Genomic DNA, 17855 nt, shown 5'->3' with positions numbered 1-17855 from the left:
TTACCTCCCTCCCTCTTTCTCCTCTCCCTCCCCCCAGCCACTCATTCTCTGCTTATTTGCCTTTTTAGCGGCTCAGTTTCAAGCAGGCAGCTAGCTCCATTTATCTGCTTGCTTAGCAAGACGCCCTGCCCCCCACTGGTCAGCTGAGCGCTCTACCTGCACTGTGGAAGCTTTGAACTTCTGAGCAGAGCTCAGAAAATAACTGTGCAACCACGTAGGCATGCAGTTTACAGGGAACATAGCTGGCCACAACTTAAATTATGATTGTTACTATCAGGATTCTAGTACAATTTCCCTAGAGCGCAAGGATATACAAGTTATAACCAATTCTTACATTAGCAAAATCACATTAATCACGTCTTTCATTTGTACGCCTAATAAAAAAGAACACCTCTGCAGTGTCTTAGGAAGGCCTTGGGTACTGGCAATGGACTTTATATGAGGAAAATATTCCATAAGGCTGATTTGAGAAAGATCCAGTTGTAAGTTACACGGTGGAGGGAGAAATGTGAATGCACTCTCTCGATCAGACACACTGCAGCTCTTGTGCTAGATTTAATTGATTCTTCTCTACTAATGTGGGAGTAATAATTTCCCTACACAACCCTAAAAGGGAAGAATGAAAATCTCAGGACCTCATAAAAAGGTCAGAGGTAAAAGTGGACTTCTCACATCGATCTTTGGCATTCAGGTTTCCCTCATGCTCTAAGTGGGTGGCTCCTTTCCTTTTTCTCCATTTGCAGTTGTTTGATTTGTGAATGGGTTGAAAAAATTTCTCAGGGAGGCCTCTCTTTTACGGAACAGTTATCTGGGGAGACCTCTTAACACCACAAAACTCCCTGGTTTGCTAAACCTGTCAGACAAGGAAAAACTCCTATTCCTCCCCAGCAGTAGGTCTTCTTTACTAGGTATGGCAATTGGGCACTAGTACTTACATCTTTTCCTTTCAAAGGAAAGTAGTTTTGGGAGGCTGTGCAATACCTGAAATGGCATTATGCAGTTCCCTCTAAAAGGTAATATTGCATAGCCAAGAGGACTAGTAAGCCTGCGGTTACCAGTATAATTATATAAATAATCAGGGGTGTTTAATTAAACGTATTTATGCAGGAAATATGACACATCTTTCTAATTTTCTAGAGGCATTCAGGGCACCTATATTTCGCCATGGAACAGACAAGAATGGTTTTAGCTTGGGCTTCAGCAAAAATCTAAGACAAGTATTTGGTGATGAAAAGAAATTTTGGCTGCTGCCTGTATTTTCAAGGTATGTATAATACTGTCTCTTAATAACTGAGAGATATCAAGAAGTAGTTAGCAGTACTTTTAAAAAAAAATCCTGTGAAATAAAGCAGAGGCTTTGAAATAAGGAATTGTAAAATAAATATTTGAAGTATTGTTATTTTGCTTGTATAAGTGCTACGCTAATTCTAAACATTTTTTTTTCTATGTAGTCTAGGAGATGGTTGCTCCTTCCCAACTTGTCTTGTTAACCAAGATCCTGAACAAGTTTCCACACCTGTTGGACTTAATTCAACAACCAAAAAGTATGTCTGCTTGTGGCTGTTACAGTAAATTCCTCTACTTTTCATTTGCTATTTTGGGCAGCTATCACTAATGTAGTCATATATATAGATAGATATATAGGGCTCGACAAATAATGTAATCTACTCACACGTGGTGAGTAGATCACAACCCGGAAGAGCTGGCGCAGAACGCAGAACTGCACGAAACCATGCAGCTGGCAAGTGGAGCTTGCCGCCACTTGGCAAGCCCTGTAGATATAGATGTGCATTTTTAAAAACCTCCTTCTAAGGAGCATAATGTAAGGCATCTTTATAAAGTTTTTTTTAATTCCGCTGATTTCAGTTTCATTGATCAGAACTAGATAAAAATCACAGAGTGCACATTTCTTCTGCCTCAATGCTGTTTTTACACAAGCAGACTGACCAAACGAAAGTGATCTTGTTTGAGAGAAATTTACTGCTCCTTATAGCAAAGAATTCTTAAGTTTTGTTGTTGAAAGACAGAATGCATTAATCCAACTGCATATAACTCAGAATAGTTGTTCTTGCATAGATTTTGTAGATCGTATTGCTGAATAGAGAAAAATATTTTCACCTTAACCACTGCCATGGCAAACAGAATGCAGCAACTCTCTGATGCAGATGACTAGGCTGAAGTGTTCCGTTAAATAAAGCAGTTGTATTTTAATTCAGCAATATTTTCTCCAATTAAAATCTTATTTTCACCGGTTTAATTTTTTTAATAATTATTACCTTTAGAAAACTGTAATACTGTAGTTAAAAGCCCAATCAAAGAAACATGATTATAGTATTTCTAGCATAGGGCATTTCTGGCACTTTTTATGTACATAAAGGAGTGGATACTGATTTAATTGTAATCCCTAGGTAATTAGGTCTGTATCTTTCATTAATAACAAATGTTACTCATAATTTTCCCTGGACCATGCTGAAAAGCAAGAAAATAGATGAGCGTAGGAGTTGGACTATACTGGGCAGGGATCCTCTTCTCGCTATTCTCCATGGATATGTCTGCACAGCAGCTGGGAGGTGTTAACTCCTCTCTTTGGTAGCTCTGTTAGAGCTAGCACTTAAAAACAGTAGTGTGGCTGCAACTGGTTGGATGGCAGCTCAGCTTGCTGCTCAACTATGATCCTATCTTACCTCCTGGGTACGTACTGGGCAGCTAGCCCAAGCTGCTGTCATGGTGTAATGGCCACACTGCTAAATCTGACACTAGTTCAAGTGGAACTAGCATGTGTACATCCATCTAAGATAGGAATTGCACCTTCTAGCTTGGTTATGGACATACTGGGTACATCTAGACTACAGGCTTTTGTCGACAGAGGTTTTGTCTACAGATTCTGTTGACAAAGAGTGTCTAGACTACAGCCAGTTCTGTTGACAAAGCAAACCGCTTTCAAAAGAGTCTAGATGCTCTCTTTTGAAAAAGCACAGTGTGGATGCAATAGCGCCTTTTGTCGACAGAGTTCTGTCGACAAAATGTGTTATTCCTCATAGAATGAAGTTTACCGTCATCGATAAAACTGCCGCGTTCTGTCAACTTACTGTTGACAGAACTCAGCGGTAGTGTAGACACAGGTATAGTTTTGTCAACAAAAGTCCACTTATGTCGACAAAACCCTGTAGTCTAGATACACCCACTCTGAGGTCGAGGAAGAATGCTGGAGACATATGTGCTATTATATTGGGGCTACTGGTATTACATTTAGCTGAAGCTGGCAACTGGCATTTTTTCAGCCATAAATGAAATGACTTTTTGAAATCACTGTCTTTAGGGGGTTTGGAGTTAGTCCAAACATGTTAACTCTTCCTTAATATTTACCAAAGAAAAAAGTTAAACAGTAAGCTAAATATGTCTCAATTCTATTACAAACTATTACATTTTAGAATGTACCCTGTCACTGTGATAGAACTAATATTTAGCGTGTATTAGAATGATGGCTTGTATTAGAATAAAAAATTCAGCAGAAAATGACCACGGAGATTTTTGTAAGACCATTACATGTGGGCTACGTCTACACTGGCCCCTTCTTTGGAAGGGGCATGCTAATTTTGAAAGTGGGAATAGGGAAATCCGCGGGGGATTTAAATATCCCCCGTAGGATTTAAATAAACATGTCCGCCGCTTTTTTCCCGGCTTGGGGAAAAGCCGGAAAAAAGCGTCCAGACTGGCCCAATCCTCCGGAATAAAGCCCTATTCCAGAGGATCTCTTATTCCTACTTCAAAGTACTTCAAAGTAGGAATAAGAGATCCTCTGGAATAGGGCTTTATTCCGGAGGATCGGGCCAGTCTAGATGCTTTTTTCCAGCTTTTCCCCAAGCCGGGAAAAAAGTGGCGGACATGTTTATTTAAATCCCACGGGGGATATTTAAATCCCCCGCGGATTTCCCTATTCCCACTTTCAAAATTAGCATGCCCCTTCCGAAGAAGGGGCCAGTGTAGACGTAGCCAAGTTGTATAAATTGTGTATATGGTATTAACTAAAAGTGAATGTTTACTGTTTTGTTTGTATTTTCTTTTAATTACATATTAGTGAGAATCACCTTTTTCCTGCAAAGACATTACGAGATTCCCAGAGCCACCTTCTTACTGATACTCAGTCTTGGACGGAAAGTAGTGCAAATAATGAAAATGGCAAAGTTGGTGAGAGATGGATTTGTTGCACCCACTGAATTTTAATGTAAATTCTTGTTGGAAAGATATAATCTGAAAATGGCTGAAAACCTTTGTTTGAGACAAAATTAATTTCATGTAAATATAAAAAGGGAAAAAATTGTTATTGCTACAAAGTTTAATATTTAGGGTGAATGTTTGTAAAATGTCCCTTGCATGTTTTAAGCCCTTTTATACTTCTAACTCTTAATGTGCCTGATTGTGAAAGATATGGAATACCTCAACTCTCACTAAGGATAATAGGAATTGCAAATATTCACTGGTTCTCAAGATTAATCCCAATATTTATGAGAAGTAATCAGTCAATCGAATTGCTTATTCCAAAAGTAATGGCACTTTGACTACTGCAACTAGTGGATGTTGTATAATTGGATATGTTTTTCAGTATTTTTTTAGATACAATGGATGATGAAATAAACTTAAGAGAATATTGGCAACCAAATACAATGCTGTTTTGATTAAGATCTTTTAAAAAGAACATGTAACTGTTTCTTTACCATATTATTTTTCCAGTCCCCAAAGGTATGAGCAATCCTGCACTAATCATGGAAAATGAAACCTAGTCGCTGTTAATGGAAGCATCTAAACATTAAAGGAAAGGTAGGGATAGTATTTTCTGTTTTATTTTCTACTCTGCTATTAAACTCCTTCCAGGGGTACTTCTGCACAATATTGAAGTTATTAAAATATGCTTGATAGTTTTGCTTCTATTTTTACTGTGCCAACACACTTGCCTTTTCCAATTTAATTTTGTTTCTGCCTCAGGCATTAAAATAATTTCTCCTGTTTATCCTAAATATAGATTTCTTGACTGAACAATACTTGTTCAAAATTAACTTGATCTTCGCAGCAATCTTTAGATGTGAGTGCATCAGTATTATTATTGCTATTGTCTATTATAAATCCAGAGACATGTAAATTATGACTTAGCCAAGGCCAGCCAGCAACTTTCTGCCAAAACTAGGATTCAGGTTAAAGAATTTGGACTGTTTTTTGGATCAAGAGAAGCAGGCAAAGACCTGTAAGATCATTTATTCCAATATGTGCCCTGTAAATTAACTTGCAATTTTGTTCTTTCATACCAAAAAACCCCAGAGCTAATTCCCGTTAATCATTAGAAACAATTGAGACTGCAGACATATATATTATATTCCTAACTTTGTAAGCATTGTCTTGGGGCAGTCACAGTCTGGAAAAGATTAGCATATTAAGCACTGATGTTCTACAGCTAAGAAATAATGCCTAACTCTCTTTTATGGAACTGCCAAATTGCTGATTCATGGGAACAAACTAATCAAGTTCTAATCTGGAAATTAAAACAAGCAAAAGGGACTTGATGATCTAGGAATTGGCAGTGAAATATCACAAGTTTCACTGAATTGGGTGTAATTGAAAGCTTTTACCTTCTGAAACCTGCTCAGAAGGTAATTACGTTATTTTTATTTATTGAGATTTAAAATTGTAAAAAGATGCTATGCAAGACTCTAGGCATGGAATCATAGAATACTAGAACTGGAAGGGGCCTTGAGAGACCATCAAGTCCAGTCCCCTGCCCTCATGGCAGGACCAGGCATTGTCTATATCATCCCTGATAGATGTCTATCTAATCTGCTCTTAAATATCGCCAGTGATGGAAATTCCATAACCTCCCTTGGCAATTTATTCCAGTGTTTAAACACCCTGACAGTTAGGAAGTTTATCCTAATGTCCAACTTAAACCTCCCTTGCTGTAGTTTAAGTCTATTGCTGATTGTCCTATCATCAGAGACCAAGGAGAACAATTTCCCCTCCTCCTTGTGACACCCTTTTAGAGACCTGAAAACTATCATGTCCCCTTTCTGTCTTCTTTTTTCCAAACTAAATAAGCCCAATTCCTTCAGGCTTCCCTTCATAGTTCTTGTTTTCTAGACTTTGTCACTTTTGTTGCTTTTCTCTGGACCTTCTCCAATTTCTACACATCCATGTTATAATACTTACATTATAAAGCATGATGAAATCACAGCAGCATCGAAATAATCATTCCAAGAGAAACTCAGAAACGTACAGAAATTCGCCCCCTTTGGGTGTGTCTAGACTACACGGCTCCGTCGACGGAGCCATGTAAATTAGTTTATTCGGCATAGTCAAAGAAGCGGGGATTTAAATAATCCCCGCTTCATTAAAATAAACATGGCTGCCATGCTGTGCCTACAATCAGCTGATCCAACACAGTGCTGCAGTGTAGATATGGATCTGTTGGCTGGGGAAGCCTTTGCCGACCGATTCTGTAAACCTCGTTTCACGAGGCATAAGGGATCGATCGGCAAAGGCTTCTCCAGCTGACAATCTGCATCTAGATTGCTGCGCTGTGTCGTATCAGCTGATCGTCGGCATAGTGTGGTGGCCATGTTTATTTTAAAGAAGTGGGGATTATTTAAATCCCCGCTTCTTTGACTATGATGAATAAACTAATTTACATGGCTCCATCAACAGAGCCATGTAGTCTAGACACACCCTTTGTCATTTCTGGAAGCATATCCTCAGCCCTCTCCAAAACCCTCATCAAAAGTTGGTGAGGATACAACTTCAGATGACATGCCAGCTCCCCATTTAACCCAGTTTTATCTTAGCAAATAATAATGGCTGCCTGCCTTACCTCAATTAGTTATGCATGTCATTATCTTATTGGGGCCACTTACATGCAACATTATTTAGCAAGACAGCAGCCTAGGAAAAAATAGGTCATATCATAGGACTCCATAAAACGACTTCTCAAATCAGTTTGTAGAATTATTATTTAGTATGACTAACCACTAGTTGTAATCAGAGTTCTTGTTTTCTTTAATAATATTTTATGAATTGCAGCTTTAGCCTATCAGCTCTCGAGGTTTTTATTGAAATTGTTTGACTGTTATCTTATTTACCCCTCCAAATGTCAGCACTCACAAAATTTTTCATTAAAGGATTCCATTGCTCCAGTGGCTGCAGTCACAAAAAAATGGAGTTCAGCAATGCCCATGGCAACTATCTATACACATGCTTTAATATTTAAGTGATCAAAGCTTCTATTACAAATTTAAAATGAGGAAGATGAAATATATTTTATTAAGTACAGGCAGTCCCCGGGTTACGTACAAGATAGGGACTATAGGTTTGTTCTTAAGTTGAATTTGTATGTAAGTCGGAACTGGCTCCAGATTCAGCCGCTGCTGAAACTGATCAGCGGCTGACTACAGGAAGCCCTAGGCAGAGTTGCTCTGCCCCCTGCTTCCTGGAATCAGCCGCTGATCAGTTTCAACAGCGGCTGAATCTGGACTCCTGGGACAGAACAGCTGGGGCACTGCCGGGTAGGTCCCCGCAGGACCAACCCGGCAGCACCCCACCTGCTCTACCCCAGGCGTCCCACAACAAAAGGCTGGTCCGCTGGGGGGGGGGGGGGTGGTGGTGCACTAGCTGCGCCCCCTTCCCCCCCCCCAGCAGACCAGGGAGACCCGAGCAAAGCCGCGGAGGTGCAGAGGTCCCGCCGCCTCTGCGGCTTTGCTCCGGGGCAAAGGAGCAAAGCCGCACGGGCAGCGGGGTCCGCCGCCTGTGCGGCTTTGCTCGGGTCTCCCTGCTGTGCTGGGGAGTCCCCCCCAGCACAGCAGGGAGACCCGGAGCAGCTTTTCTCGCCCCGGAGGACGCGGTGGCGGGACCGCTGCACTCTGGGCGGTCCCGCCGCCCGCGAGCTCCGGGGTGAGAAAAGCCCCGTTCGTAAGTGTGGATCCAACATAAGTCGGATCCGCGTAAGTCGGGAACTGCCTGTAATGCCTAATGCGTAATTTGAAAAACGTAACCTCTTTTCTCTTTGTATATTATCTATGAATAGCATATAGATTTTTGTTTATATCTTTGCCTTGTTTCAATGTATATCTTCTGTGAATAATTACTGTATATTGTTTGTAAGCAGTCTGAAATTTTATTTAAAATTGAAGTTATTAGTTTTAAGTGGGCATGTAATTTCCATACCATTGTTTCTGTCCCTGATATGATGAATAATTTGGAATCAGATTTCAAATCTGAAGACTTGTTTAGTTTTTGCAAGCATTTGCTTAAAAATCACTTCTCTTGGATGGGGGTGTTGCTCAAAAAAAATAAAGCTATACAAGTTTTCCTGGAAGGCTAACACAAAAGAGGTTGAACACAGCTGACAAAATCAAATTTTATTCAACTCCTTCTGAAAACGTTTTGGGGGTATTTTCCCAGGACTAATATTTCTGTTGTTACTTACATAATTGAATATGTGTCTACTAAGTTCTTTCATGTATGTCATATAAAATTTTCTGAGTTAGATTATGCCTATGAAAGTTCATAGAGAAATAGCGAATAATTTCATTAATTCAGTTACTGTGTTGATAGTAATGGAAAATGAATTTCTCTTTCCAATGAACTGTTATGATGGAGGCACACCCACATTCCTGACTCTGTGCTACAAGCTTGTTTGCAACACTACTAGGGATAGAATTCAGACTGTATAGTCATCCACTCATGTATCTACTGCGACTGATGAAATGGTTCATTTTAGTTCCACTTGTAATAGTTGTTCTTGTGAGGCACATACCTGTAAGAATTGAACTAAATTACCACCTCAGTCATTTCACATAGTAGTTGGCCATATTAGAATACTTATAAGATTATTACAGCTGTTGATCGCTACAGGGTGTAGCTCCCTAAACTGGAACTCTCTGCTGGACCACAGATGTTCCTGAACCACAGAGGCCAGGAACAGGGAGGTCTGGCAGTGAGGCCAAGAGGGCAGTGAGAGGTCTAGCTACTTGACTGGGAGCCCCGTGGCATGGGGAGTGGGTGGCGCTGTAGGGAGCTCCAGCCCAGCGGTAGCAGGACCAGCAGTGGCCATGGAGCTCCAGCCCTGGGGAGCCCCTGCTAGGGCGACTGGGGCCAGAGTCTGTACAGAAGGACCAGCCAGCTGGGCATGGGCCACAAGGGGAGACGGGCTGGGAGGCTAGTGGCAGGGGACCTCACCTGGTCTGGCAAATCTTCTAAAGATGCCAGAACAGAGAGGTCCAACCTGTGCCTGCCTAAAATAGATTGATTTGAAGGCAACTCTATTGCCAATCGCTTGATCTACTTACTCCTTATATGTTCCATTATTCTGTGTTATCCAGCACTCTCAGGGATTATGGCATTCCAAGTTATCTATAAATTCCAGTTATCTGAAGGTCCCAGCTGCCCGGCTCAGTTCTCAGGGCATCTGGCTAGGAGGGATCTTGGGGCAGGGTGTCAGGCCAGGATGGAGGGTACAAGAGGGGACTTGGGGATGCTTACCTGGCTTGGCACCCTGCTGCAGCAGGCAAAGCCTCCAGACAGCATGCTCTTGTTCCTCAGGGGAGGAGCTCAGTCACTCCTCCTCCCCCTCCCCCCCTCCAGTGCAGCTGCAGCACCAGGTCATGCTTCCCATTGGCAGGGGGTGGGTGTAGAAATCCCGACCTTCCCTACCAGACTGAACTCTGCCACTTCCCCAGCAAGGAGGTGGGGGGAGCAGAGCCTGAGCGCGCCCCATGGGGGGGGGGGGGGGGGAGCGGCAGAACCCGAGGTGAGTTCCATGCAGGCAGCAGTTTAAAAATGCCGAGGTCCGAGAGCGGCTACTTGGCGCCTCGGACCTGGCTACCCTTTCCCCTCCAGTAGCAGCAGCCACTGTAAAAGCAGCTACCTGCACACATGGAGGAGGAGGCTGTGCGGCACCAGAGGCCCTGTGGGACAGGAGCAGTCCTGCGGGATGGGGAGGGAGCGGCGCTGTGCTTGGTGGTGGAGCAGCCAGAGCCACATGCCGCCAGGAGCCCGCCCCTGCTAGCAGAGCTCCAATGGGAGCTGCCTACGAGCTCTGCAGGGGGCGGGGGAGTAGAAAATTTTTTTCACAGAACCCTTAGTTCCACTTCACAGAACCCCAGGGTTCCACGGAGCATCATTTGGGAAACAATGCCCTAGGAAATTTGCCCGTTTCTAAAGTTTTTCGGATAGTCAAGTACCAGATAGCGCAGGTTTTACTCTTATTTTTTCCTGTAAAAGTTATTGCAACAAATGTAACTAATTTGCTAAATGTGCCTTTTTTTCTAAAATGTTTGGGTTTTATGCTTTGTTCCAGTTCAAGATAAAGCTGCTGATGGAAAGAAGAGACATTCTTCCAAAAATCAGCCCACATCAGCCAGCTGTTCCTGTGTGGATATGCTCAGAAGAAATGGACAGCTTGATTAGCTGTTGCCATATCATTGCTTGAAACATCAGACATACTGACATTTTTGAACTATATAGAGAATGTTTCAACATACACAAATTACTGTTAAAATGCTAAAGGACAGTTCCGAGTATTATGAGGGAACAAGGGAGAATCCTTTCATTAGGGTTAGCAGGATAAAATTTACTTTTGTACACATTCTAGGGGCTTGTTTTTACTTTGGTATTCTAATAGCACAAGCAGATGTAAACTTAAATAGACATAGCCAGCCCACTACATCAGTTTTGATTCTTGATATTACTTATGAATTCCAGTGGCCATAAGTTATTTTAAAACAAATTGTACATTTTGCACTGCTGGCTTTCTTCTTGCAAAAGTATTGTCAGCATTGGGTGTTGGTAACTGAGTGGCTTACTGATTGATCAGGCATCGTATTTTGATTCCAGATTCTGACTGAGACAGCTAATTTTTTATTTAAAATTAACCTAATGAATTAGGTTGGATCATCTTAAGCTGTTTTAGTAGACCTGATTGCAGATAATATCCCCTCTTCCTTTATACAGCTATAACTGTTGGATTGTAAACACTTGATTGCTGAAATAACATCTCACCTAACTGGATTGTGTGCTTACAGTTCAAGCTAATTATAATTTTAGTAGAGTAGCAAGAAGAGGCACATATTTAAGATGGACTGTGTGTAAATGGAGATGTTTAGACCAGGGTTTTTTTCAGTTAGAGCTGCACAGGCTGATTTCTGTGAAATTGTGACATAGCATCTTAAGTTTGGACCAGCACCTCTTTAGAAAGCCAAAATGTGTGCATGGACTTAATGTTGCTTAGAAACATTTGGACCAAAAAAAGCTTAATCTAAATTGTGGACTTTGAGAAGCACATGGCCCAGGCACATAATATGCTTCTCCTGACTTGGTGATCATTACAGACTTATTATTGAACGTAAGCTATTTCTTTTCTCAGTTGTACTTAATAATCTTAAAATGTTGCAACAGAATGATGTATGTACGAAGAGACTACTTCATTGTCATAACATGTAGTATCTTTTCTGTTACTGGGACATTGGACATCTATCTGATCACTCAGATCAAAAACCCAAACTGTTTCCTGTAGAAAACCTTTTACAGTGAAAGTAGGAAGGAGATGACTACATATTAAGGCAGATGTTGGTTTTCATAGGATCAAAGTTTACCAGTCTGATTTTTAAAAAAAGGTGTATTGCTACTTTCTGAAACCAAGAAAGTTTCAGCAACACAAATCTTACTATATATATCTTGTGCCTTTATATGCACTACACTTAACTGTATTACAAAATGTTTACATAAAATATAAAATTAATTGCAAAACAGTTTTAAAAATACTTTCTAGTGGGCTAGCTAGAAAAAATAGGTTGGATCACGGGATCATATGAAATAAAGATAAAATACAGGATAAGAGTTAATCTCAGTTTTTTTTCCTGTATTTGTAATAGCAGGAAAGTAAACCTTTAAAAAAAAAAGAAATGTTTAGAACACAGAAGAACTTAGAATGAATTACCATTAATAGGATTTTTGTTTCTAATACTATTTCCAGAAAAACAGTATTTATTAACTCTTTTACAAGTAATTCTGGATCATTACTTCAGAATTGTTGTTCTGGGATTGTGTGGGGATTTTTTTAAAACCAATTAACACTTTTAGATGAGAATTTTGATGAGATGGACCAATGTTTCTGTGGGGAAATGTTCAATAAGGTATGGTTTTAATTTTTTTTATTATGAATGAGTTTTTCCTGAAATTTTACTCATCTGAAGACATGTAATAAACTGCATTACCAGAAGTGCCAGCATATGATCTCTAGCTGTGAAAGATTTTTAAACTAGCTTTTGAGGGTAACAAACACATTGTTTACATGATACGTGTAGACATTTTGCAGCCAGGACTTCTGTAGCATACTGCCTGTTTCCACAGTGTTACTCTGTCAGGAGTTTACTTTGTATCAGTGTTTATTTAAAAGTTGTTAACTGTCAACATGATCATAGACATAGGATGGAAAAAAGAACTAAATATCTTTAATTCTTCATGCTTTCATAATGTGTTAAGTAATCAGCTGCAGTGTTGTCTGTCAATCACATGTATTAAATATATTTATACACAGAAATGAAGTGACAACCAAATTCCTAAATATTAGCTTTAATGTAACGTGCCTAATATTTGACTACCACATACCAGTAAATATTATTTAATATAAAGTATCTTTGGAGTAAAATTCATACTAGAAAGGGATCTGTCTAAATTTGGATTTCATTTCTCCTTTAACCTATAAGAAGAGTTCTTGGTGGGTTTAGGATTTGCCCAGGGCAGGATGCAGAATGTGGGTAGCTTTTTTTTTTTTGGTGGATTGGGAATGCACTTCAGCCCTTCTCCAGCCTTGCAGAAATAAGGGATATAATAATCTGAGGGATTCCCAAGAGCTGCTGTGACCAGGAATAGTCTCTGGGGTAGGGCTATCACTGGGAGGGAGAGAGGGGGGGCAGCAGCCTCCATGTGTTTAATATGGTGGTTGTGTGAGATTACTAGGGCCTGTTTTGTGTGCAGAAGCAAGGTCCCATGGCTCTACTAGAATGATCTGGGGGGGTGGGGGGGGGGGGAGTCATCATGGCATTTATCACAACCACTGATTATATTGTTAAATAGAGCTATCTGGGCCCTTGTTAAATTTTTGATTTGTATTTGATGAGCACTTTGAAAGCTTTATACAGAGGAGGGGGGAAAATAGCTTCTTTTCAAAACCCTGTGGTTCAGGTGTTGTTACAATGCAAATATAAGATTATTTTGGGGGGAAATATAACTCTGGAATAAGATTGTAATAATGAATTGTCAGAGTGCACTGAGTTTTGTTCAGTACAAAATTGCTGACTACTTGGGCTGTACTCTAAAATATGAAACATGCATTTTTTTAAAATGCAAGAGCACAATATTTATTGTACCAACCACTGCCTAGTTCCTGCTAATCATGGCCCTGAGCTTGAGATGCACAGACATACCCCTGCACCCAGTGGACAGTGGGATTCTGGATAGGATTAAGTCCCCCAATTTGGTCCAAAATCTATTATAATCCAAATAAATCCCCCCCCCCCAATTATGAATTAATTAGTGAAATCTCAAGTCTATTAAGAAAAATAATTCACTTAAAGATTACTATACAGCTACTGGTGCACAGAGTCTGAACCCATTTTATTGTCATTTTAAAATCTCTTCCTAGAGCAATGGAAGTGTGTCTTTATTTGGCAAATTGAAAGCAAGTGAACTACTCATCAAATCATTTTGCAATTGTAAATCAGGTGCAGCAAGATTAACACCCATTTACAATTTTATTCAGACATGTTTATGGAGCTAAGAGCTATACACCAAGTGGCTAATACTGTCAATTGTTCAACTAAAGAAATATTCAATTAATGCACTAAAATTGATAGTTTAGGTGTTAAAAAAAACTAGTCATGCTTCTAATATGAATACAGAAGTAGCTTTTAAAGTCTTTTTCCTGAAGTTTAGCCAGACAAAAATCAAGCACAGAAGATCAGCAAGGTATTTACAACTTTGGAAGGATAGGGTAAATGAAGCACATGGTATATTTCTATCAGGATGTGTTTTAATACATGGCACTACTTAATAGAGAACAGTATTTTGAAGGACTGTCTTTTACTCCATAATATGTTCAAGACAGCAATAAACTTCTCTGTGTTGCTTTAAAATCTGTAATTTTGTATTCAACTTAACCCAGCTAGGGTATTAAGCTAGTCCCACTATCTTAGGATACTTCTGTGGGCCAACTACCCACATGAGAGCAAACCATTGTTGCACAAACTGTAATTGGCATTAGGCACACAACCAGAATTTTGGCAGATATTGTAAATGAAAGCTCTTACAGCTCCTTTTGGAAAATACCAAGGTTACAGGAATGCCATATGTGACTGATGCTAAACTACTTCACAGAAGGGGGAGGGTGAATTGCTGAGAGGAAGAAAGAATGGACCAAACTCTGCTCTATTACCTAAAATAAATGGAAATATTAGCACTAGCCTATAGCTATAACTGAGCTTAGACTTTGGCCCACTAGCTCATGCTGTGATTCATCTATGAAACTAGTGAGGTACCAAATGTACTGAGGAAGTGACTTTTACTGCTTTAGGTTATCATCCTTTGAAAATATTTATAAACCTAAAGAACAGTTTCACAGCAGGAGGGAAATAAGTCTTACCTTACAAGTTATACTCTCCCCCTCCTTCTAGATCACACTAAAAGCAAGAAGCAAGTCTGGAATACTAGCATGTTTGTTAGGTATGCTTCTAGCTCACTTACAGCATTTTTTTCCCCTCTTGGCTTTTCCTGTACTCTACCAAGTAGTAAAATACCCTGAGTTCTCAGAAAAAACAGCTTCTGCAAACTGTACATCAAACTGATTTGGATATTCTGTCTTAGTGACCATTGTTCCAGGACAACCAAGTATGCATTGCTAAGAAGTGACAGCGTATAGAACTAGTGATGTTGCACAAACCCTGGCAGACCTGTTGGTTTTGTTTGTATTCTGTAAACAGTATGTATTTTTGTATCATGTTAAATGAATGCTGCTGGAAAAAATTAAAGGCTTTTGGCTTATGTAAGAGACCAGCGATTTGTTTTTAAAACATGAAGTATGAAAACCTCAGTGTTGAATGTACCTCAAGTTATAGCAGGTTATGTGACTTTTTACAGCTGCGTACAGGATCAGAGGTAGAGAGCCTGAGTTCATCAACTAGACTGAAATGCTATACCATTTGAATCCTGTCATGAGCACCTTTCAGCCATTAGCTATGCCCAGACAAGACTGAGGAGAGTGAAAGTGGCACAGGGAAAGAGTCTCTGCCAGAAGAGGCAGAAAGATGAAGTTAAAGCTCTCTCAGTTCAGTAGCCAAATTAAGAACAAGTCCTCATGTCTCCCCCCTACCCTACATTAGAGAATCCTGTCTCCTATATCCTGGACTCTTCTGCCCTTTGTAAGTTTTCAACATTGCCACAGTACATTTTTTCAGTGATCTAAGCCAACTCCAGCTTAGCATGAAGTTAAAGGTTATTTCAAACAGATTGGAAAACAATGCACACAAGAGTGTCTTCTCAATACTTGCCTTGAGAATACACCAGAACTCAATACTTAAACTTGCTGATGTGACAAATTACAAAAATAGCGAAAATCTGTACTCATGCCCATTGAACTATAATTGACAGGATAGTAATCCAACTATGAAAGCTGTTTAAAGATGTTTCTCATAGGAGCTGAGTAAAGCCAGTTTAAAAGGAACATTTGAAAAATAAAGTTCTAATGTATAAACCTAAATAGGTCAGTATGCTCAGATCCCAAACACAAACTCTAGGAGGGGTAAATACACCTATAGGTCCAATCCTCAGTAGTGACTGGTCCGGGGGAGAGGGAGAGGGAGTTGCGCAACTGTTGAATTCTGCATGTTTAACTGATTAAGATTGTTCTTAGCCTACAGCTAGAAGAGGAGTGCTCAGTGTCAAGACTCAGATGAAAAAGAAGAACGTGGTCCAAAACACTGAGGCTGCGTCTAGACTGGCATGATTTTGTGGAAATACTTAATGGAAAAGTTTTTCCGTTAAAAGTATTTCCGCAAAAGCGCGTCTAGATTGGCACGGATGCTTTTGTGCAAAAAAGTGCTTTTGCGCAAAAGCATCCGTGGCCAGTCTAGATGCAATTTTGCGCAAGAAAGCCCCAATCACCATTTTAGCGATCGGGGCTTTTTTGCGCAAAACAGTTCTTCCCTGTCTACACTGGCCCTCTCGCACAAGTATTCTTGCACAAGAGGGCTTTTTCCCAAGCGGGAACATGAAAGTATTTGCGCAAGAAGCACTAATTTTGTACATTGCAAAGTCAGTGCTCTTGTGCAAATTCAAGCGGCCAGTGTAGACAGCTGGCAAGTTTTTGTGCAAAAGCAAATGCCAGTCTAGACGCACCCTGAGGCTTTGTCTACACTGCAGGGTTTTTGCACAAGAAGCTTTTTTTTGGAAGAGATCTTCTGCAAAAACGTCTTGTGCAAAAGCACATCCATACCTCAAAAGTGCATCGCAAGAGAGTGTCCACACTGTATGGGTGCTCTTCTACAAGAAAGCTGATTGCTATTAGCAGAATGGCCATCAGAGCACCTGTGTTTTTTCTGATAGGCTCTTTTTGCACAAAAAACTCCTGCAGAGCGTCCACACATGCCTTTTTGCTCAAGACCTGTAGCACAAAAAGGAGTTATTCCTTGTGGGGAGAGGAATAACTCTACCAGCAATAGCCCTCTGTCCTGTTCATTTACTGTTTTGTTTGTTTGGTTTTTTTTGTTTGCACAAAAATTTTGTACATTCAAGCTATGTCTACCTGACAACAAAATTCAGGCCACTCATGAGTTTACCTGTTAGGGTGCGTCTAGACTGGCACGATTTTGTGCAAAAGCAATTGCTTTTGCGCAAAAACTTGCCAGCTGTCTGCACTGGCCACTTGAATTTGCGCAAGAGCACTGACGTTCTAATGTAATACTTTGATGCGCCCGCTCAGGGATAAAAGACCTCTTGCGCAAGAATACTTGCGCAAGAGGGCCAGTGTAGACAGGCACCTTAATTTTTTGCGCAAGAAAGCATGATGGCTAAAATGGCCATCTGAGCTTTCTAGTGCAAAAGTGTGTCTATACTGGGCACGCATGCTTTTGCGCAAAAGCATCTGGGCCAATCTAGATGCTCTTTTGCAGAAATACTTTTAACGGAGAAACTTTTCTGTTAAAACTATTTCCACAAAATCATGCCAGTCTAGACGCAGCCTTAGTGTATTAGGCAGTTCTTGTGCTGATAAACCAGTAACTTGACATTTCAAGGGGAAACTTTTTTCCCCTAAGTAGCACTTAAGCCATCATACTCTCTATGCTTTCTTAAACTAGAGTTGCTTTCCTAAATGGCAATTCCCCCAATCCCTGATTCTACATTCTTTCCACACCAACTCCATTAAGACAAGCCAATAAAAATAAACATGCTTTTAAAATTAGAGATAGTCCAAAGCTAAGAGGCTTTTCAGACTCTGAGCAGGGGAAGAGAGCTGACTTACATGTAAAAGAGAAGTCTCAGAGGAGTACTGGCTATCCTCGCTATAAGTCCAAGATATGTTCTAAAAAAAATTTGGGACTTATAGCAAAACAACTTAAAGCAGGGACTTTTTTTTCCCCCCACAGCTAACTTCCATTTGTACTTTTTTTTTTTTTGCACGACTTAGGATTTAAGGCCCTTTGTGGCAGCCTCCCCTGCCACACAGGTTGCTACCTGCCCGCTGACCCCACTCCCTCTGTAGACAGCAGTGGGGGGGGGGGGGCGTGTTGGGGGGAGCAGATCTGGTGCTCCAGGAGAGCGAGCTT

The 17855-nt window shown here is 40.5% G+C and overlaps 2 protein-coding genes across 3 annotated transcripts in view; one reads left to right on the top strand and one right to left on the bottom strand.

Moving 5' to 3' along the window:
• ZDHHC2 (zDHHC palmitoyltransferase 2) overlaps positions 1-15082 on the top strand; it is a 49831-nt gene extending 34749 nt beyond the window's left edge. The window contains exons 9-13 of the mRNA XM_075930364.1: positions 1138-1264; positions 1452-1544; positions 4079-4188; positions 4732-4818; positions 10337-15082. Coding sequence (XP_075786479.1) covers positions 1138-1264; positions 1452-1544; positions 4079-4188; positions 4732-4781 — 380 coding nt within the window. The 3' untranslated portion in view covers positions 4782-4818; positions 10337-15082. The remainder of the gene's footprint in view (positions 1-1137; positions 1265-1451; positions 1545-4078; positions 4189-4731; positions 4819-10336) is intronic.
• CNOT7 (CCR4-NOT transcription complex subunit 7) overlaps positions 1-17855 on the bottom strand; it is an 82162-nt gene that overhangs the window by 26499 nt on the left and 37808 nt on the right. The gene's annotated exons all lie outside the window — the stretch shown is intronic.

This window comes from Pelodiscus sinensis, chromosome 5 (assembly GCF_049634645.1).
Source record: "Pelodiscus sinensis isolate JC-2024 chromosome 5, ASM4963464v1, whole genome shotgun sequence".
NCBI lineage: Eukaryota > Metazoa > Chordata > Testudines > Trionychidae > Pelodiscus > Pelodiscus sinensis.
This window is presented reverse-complemented; position numbering and strand designations above follow the sequence as displayed.